At 33.3% G+C, this 5,698-nt stretch overlaps 1 protein-coding gene across 1 annotated transcript in view; it reads right to left on the reverse strand.

Moving 5' to 3' along the window:
* Positions 1–1,026: 1,026 nt before the first annotated feature.
* The window catches only part of LOC100166465 (facilitated trehalose transporter Tret1), a 13,837-nt gene continuing 9,165 nt past the window's right edge, over positions 1,027–5,698 (reverse strand). The window contains exons 4-7 of the mRNA XM_001946496.5: positions 5,124–5,437; positions 4,084–4,197; positions 2,597–2,886; positions 1,027–2,265 (exon numbers count right to left, since the gene is read on the reverse strand). Coding sequence (XP_001946531.1) covers positions 1,925–2,265; positions 2,597–2,886; positions 4,084–4,197; positions 5,124–5,437 — 1,059 coding nt within the window. The 3' untranslated portion in view covers positions 1,027–1,924. The remainder of the gene's footprint in view (positions 2,266–2,596; positions 2,887–4,083; positions 4,198–5,123; positions 5,438–5,698) is intronic.

The raw sequence follows: 5,698 nt of genomic DNA on the forward strand, positions 1-5,698 counted from the left end.
TAAAATGAAATAATTAAAATGGTTATTACTTTAAAATTATTGTAGTTCTTAAAAGGCCTAACTGCTGTTAGTCTGTATGCAATGAGCCTGAGATAACAGCAGGACAAAGTATCAAAGTTATACCAAGTTTGTCGTTTTTACTTAATTCAACCACCTACGGCGGATTAATTCAATCAATTAATACAAAATCTTAACCTAACCTAACCTAACCGTACCAAAATCCGATGAATAAAAAAAACAAATATTCGTATGTATAAATAAATAAAAAAATATAAAAATATAAAAATATTAGATCAAATTTGACCCTTGCTAAATATTCTGTAATATATAATAAAGATACAGAGAACTAAAAATATAGTTAAGAATAAATATTAAGTACATGGTTATTTAATAGATTTTATAATTAATTACAATTTTTAATTATAAATTGTAATAATAATAAAGATTATTTTCCCTCCTATTCAGCACCAGCTGATATAAGTAACTCCAATGTGCGAAATTCGTACAAACCAACAGTGTGACAAACCTCCACTATATGTATTTGGGAGGTATATCAGATAACAATTTCTATACAGCAGAAATAGGAGGTTTATTGTTTTGAAGAATAAAAATGTTTTTATAACACCAAAAAGCTTGAAATATTTATCACTAGATGGCGTATTTTTTCTGAATTCAGAGATATAGGTAAAAATGTCATTTTGCGATTTTTTGCACGTAGAAGATTTTCATGCCAGACGACGATATAGTACTATGTTAAGGATTACAATATTAAAACATTATAACCCTTTGACCCTATATAACATCGAATTAATATACTATACCGTCGATTAAAATTCTTAACTTTATAAATTATAATGTTATTTTTTTTGTTTTGTTTATTGGAAAGCCTTAGCAGATCAGCGTCAATATCATAACAAAAATATCAATGAGGTAAAAAAAATTAGTTTTGTCGGTTTCAAAAAATAATAATATACATTTTGCCTTCATTGTAATTTTTAGGCACACACACAAAGTAATATAATGATATATTTATATAAGAATTTATTAGTTATTAGAACTATGTGCATCATAGTCATCGTATTGATCATTTTTACAAGTATAAATAGCTATATATAGATTATAGTTGGTATGTATAAATATTATAATTATGCCATACAATTTATTATTATACAGAGGCTAATCATTTTCGCGGTCAGTTGCGGTTTTGAATCACAAAAACAAAATATAATTTAATATTTGTAAATAAGTCTATATTTTATCACAATATTTTTTAAGATTAATACTTATTCTTGATAACGATAACATTGTTTTGAATTTCACAATCCCGTGAAAATTATAATTACTTATTAAAATAGACTATCATATTAAAACGCACGTATACATAAATCATAAATATATAGAGTGCACTAAATAAATAATTTTTAATAATAATTTTATGCTTAATATACAGAGTGAACGGTGTGGTCCGGGACCGTTAAAACATAAAAATGGTAAAAAGCACATATCTCAGCCCATTCGATACAAAATATTAATATACCTAATTACTATATAAGCATATCCTCTTACAGCACATAGACTTCCACTAGTCATACTTTGATCAAGAACATTAAAGGTTGCAGCCTGCAGGATACGGTAAGTACCTATAATATAATATATATTCCCGAACAACGGTTCAGGTCATTGAGGAACGATTTTTCATCGGGGCACGTCCATCCTGCAAGCTCACCACTATACAGTTACGCCGAAGATCGTGAGAATATGTTTGCTACCCGGGTTTACCATGAGTCCGACCCTAACGGTTTCAGATCGCTGTGCTGTCATAGAGATCACGCTTTCGTAGTGGTGGCACGCGATGCGAAATGTATAACATATAGTCCGACGCCGGATGTGGTCAACACTACAGGTTAGGTTAGGTTAGGTCGACCTAACCGATCAGTTCGATGTGGATCTGTTCGCGGCTCTTGTTGTTGGTCTCGGGCACGTAGAATAACACGAACAGGAACCCGGCGGCCGAGATCGCAGCGAACGTAAACCACAACAACACGGGGTTCGCCTCGACGAAGATCTTAAACGTTTTCATGATGACGAACGACAGGGACCAGGAAAAGCACGCGGCCATGGACTGTATGCGGCTGCCGTACGAGGCCGGCGACAGTTCGGTGCTTATGAACCATGGAATTGGTCCCAGGCCCAACCGGAAGGCGGATATGAACACACACAGGATGAACAGCAGGGATATCCTCCATGGTGATTCTATTTGGGTTTCTACATACATAATAATATGGTGAGCATTAAGTCCTAAAGGTGCTAGGTAGATTTATATGATTTTTATTGTCACGATATTAAGCATATTGTTTGCAGGTAAACGTTCTTAATAGAAAATATAAATCAACGACGACTTTACCAGATTTCGAGAATTTAATTCGAAAGTCTTATATTAATATATTATATAGGTATTGTCTGCATATTGCGTTATCATATGACATAATGTCGTGGCAATCGTAACTTTCGGTTTTGAATTCCGATTCGAAGTGGCGTTTCAGAATAATACTGGGCACATTTTGAAATGAACCAACCGCAACAAAATTTGACTCACCTTTTTCTATAAGACTGAAGTAAACAACCAAGAGGCTGAGACATGTGGTAATCACCGCGGACGAGGTCAACAGCAGAGTCCTCCGTCCGACCTTGTCGACCAACAAGAACGATACCCCGGAAGCGACCAGTTGGAATGTGCCGACTATGATGCACGCTGTGTTAGGCTCGATGGTGGATCCGGACATTTTGAATAATGTGGACGAGTATTGGATCACACCCCCAGCGCCGGACATTCGCTGTACGAGCACCAGGCCGAAAGAAATTATCGTCACCTTCGCCAAGAATTTCCTGAAATCATTTGTAAATCCTTATTAAAATTACTGTAAAAAATATAAGCCTCGTGCGATTTTCTCGTGTGCGCCTGGTGACTGCATCATATTATAATCAAAGGTACGTAAGTTATCAATTATTTTTCTTAAGTTTGAGTTAATTATCTAATAAAAAAAAATGTAACCAAGCTTATTGGACAATGTTAATTTTAAAATATAAATTAATTTGAGCAACTAAATTGTTAAACATAAAGTTAAGTTAAAAGCTACTTTAAAAAAAATTACCATTTACCACATTCATACCAAACAATTATGTGACTCCAATTTATGATATAAATTAACGCAAGCTGTTTATCAGGATTTTAGAAACGTTGGCTAGTTAGTTGAATAAATTATTGTGTTCATTGATAAACTCGATGACCAATCTCTCGAACCATCTCGAACGTACAATATTGCAATTCCCAACAAGTTTTTTTGGGAAATTTACTTTATCACTAAGTTTCTTTTTTTTATTCGACAAGTACTTTTCTTTATTTTTTATTCTTTGTTTGTACACTTGAGTTGGCATATTCAAAATTAAATATCCCCAATATATTATCGTTGCGAAAACAGTAATAACATAATAATAAAATACTAATACTAGCAATAATTGTACAATGGTATTTAACAAATTACGTTAAATAAAACATAATACATTTAAGAAATAAGATGATTTAATGAAGCGATAGTCGATAACGAAATGAAACAAATAATAAATACGGGAAGTTGTGAAATATAAATAATGAAATATTGAAATTCGTCTCGTGTACACGAAATGGAGTATCCTCAATCGGTAATGCAAAATGCGGCAGTCGTGATTTCAGAGTTCATTATAATTTTTCATTAAAAAGTTTGCGCGTTTGCTTTAATTTGCAAAAGAATCATCTGCACAGTTTGTCTAAGTTTCTTCAATTTATTAGGTATTCATTTGTTCTGTAGATAATAATTAGTTAGGTCCGGTTAAAAAACACCAATATGTACATTGTTTAAATGGGAAACTCTTGCTTCGAGATAATAATATAATATATATAGGTAATATATAATATTAGGTATATTATACACTGTCGTGCCGCCGCCATATTTTTTTATTACTTATCTCGCGCCACGACCGTGGGCGCTGGATAACAAACTAATAATAAATAATACTAAACGTAAATCGTAAAAAAATATTAATTACTTGTTTAAGTCACTCATCTTTCTAACACGGTCAAATAACTCATCGTCGAGGCATTTGGATGTCTCTATTTGATCGAATTCTTTTTTAACGTTGAACCACCTACCCCTTAACCATCTGTAAACAACAAACTACAGCTTAATAATATAACAAGTAAATTCAAAATAATTGGTTTAACTTACTCTAACCTAAACTTAAAATTTGTTTTGGATGAATAGTGGCTTTAAGTTATAAGTAATGTGATATCTAAATATTATCTACCTATTTGAATTTATTTCAGTTTACGTTTATTAAATTATTATTATATTGATCATAGAAAAAACAATTTAATTTAGTATAGGTAAGTATTATATAATCTGAATCACTAATATATTATATTGTTATTAAGAAATAAGCATTTACATTTTAAAATTTAGACGGGTGGAAAAAAATAGCGAGCGGTATTCCACAAAATTGTGGTCTAATGCTTGTCAAAACTTTAAATGCTCAATAATATAATATATCCGAAAATGATAAACAAAAAAAAATAGTAAAAAATTAGACAAAATGTGATAGGAAAAAGCGAGTGAGTCCTATACAAATTATACACTCAGCTGACTACTTATTAAATACATAGTATATTATTAATTACCGCGTTTATATGCAGCAGTTAATTCGCATTGATTTAATGCGAATTGATTTAATGTGCATTAGGGAGCGAGTTTATATGCACCTAAAATATCAAGATTAGAGGTCGGGTAAAATTTTAAGTTAATGCGAATGTTTTTTAGTCCATGTTTTATACTTTGTATTCCATGACCAAGACAATTTTAAAATTTTTTTTTTTAAATTCCCGTGAAAATATTAATTCGCATTAAAGCGTTTACATGCATTTCTTAATCCCGGAGTAAGAGTGAATTCGATTTGACGAATCGAATTAAATAATAAATGCGCATTTAGTTTAATGCGAATTAAAAATGGGTTTATATGCACCCAACTCCCGGATTAACTCAATGCGCATTAACAGCTGCATATAAACGTGGTAAATATGTAAAGTAACTGACCTCAGCGCCGATGCCGCTTGTTCATACTGGCCGACACTGTACAGGTGGACAGGCGACTCGGGCACGTACGCGAACAGCACGACAAACGTTACCGGCACGACGGCACACGCCAGACAGAACTGTCGCACTCCGTCCAACACCGTCCTGGCCACGTAAGCGTACAGTATGCCGACACACAGCATAAAGTCCAGAAACACCCCTGTGCGGCCACGCAACACGTCCGACGACACTTCCCGGGCGTAAAGCGGCACGGCCACGGTGGTCGCGCCCACCGATATCCCACAGACGAACCGTCCCAAGCACTCCAGGAACAACTGTAAATCGGCGGACACACATTGTACACACGATTCCATAATATTTGTTGTTGTTATAGTTTTCGTGGTTGTTATGGTCATCGTGGTTCTTTTAATTATTTTATGTACATTTTATTTTATTGTATTTGCAGATATTTCACGTATAATATTATCGACATGCGCAACGAATAAGGCAGTAACTCAATTTTCCAAATTTTTTTTTTTTTAATTTTCTATGGGGTATCACTGTTTTTCTGGATTTCCAACGAATACGGCAGTAAC

This window comes from Acyrthosiphon pisum, chromosome A3 (assembly GCF_005508785.2).
Source record: "Acyrthosiphon pisum isolate AL4f chromosome A3, pea_aphid_22Mar2018_4r6ur, whole genome shotgun sequence".
Taxonomy (NCBI): domain Eukaryota; kingdom Metazoa; phylum Arthropoda; class Insecta; order Hemiptera; family Aphididae; genus Acyrthosiphon; species Acyrthosiphon pisum.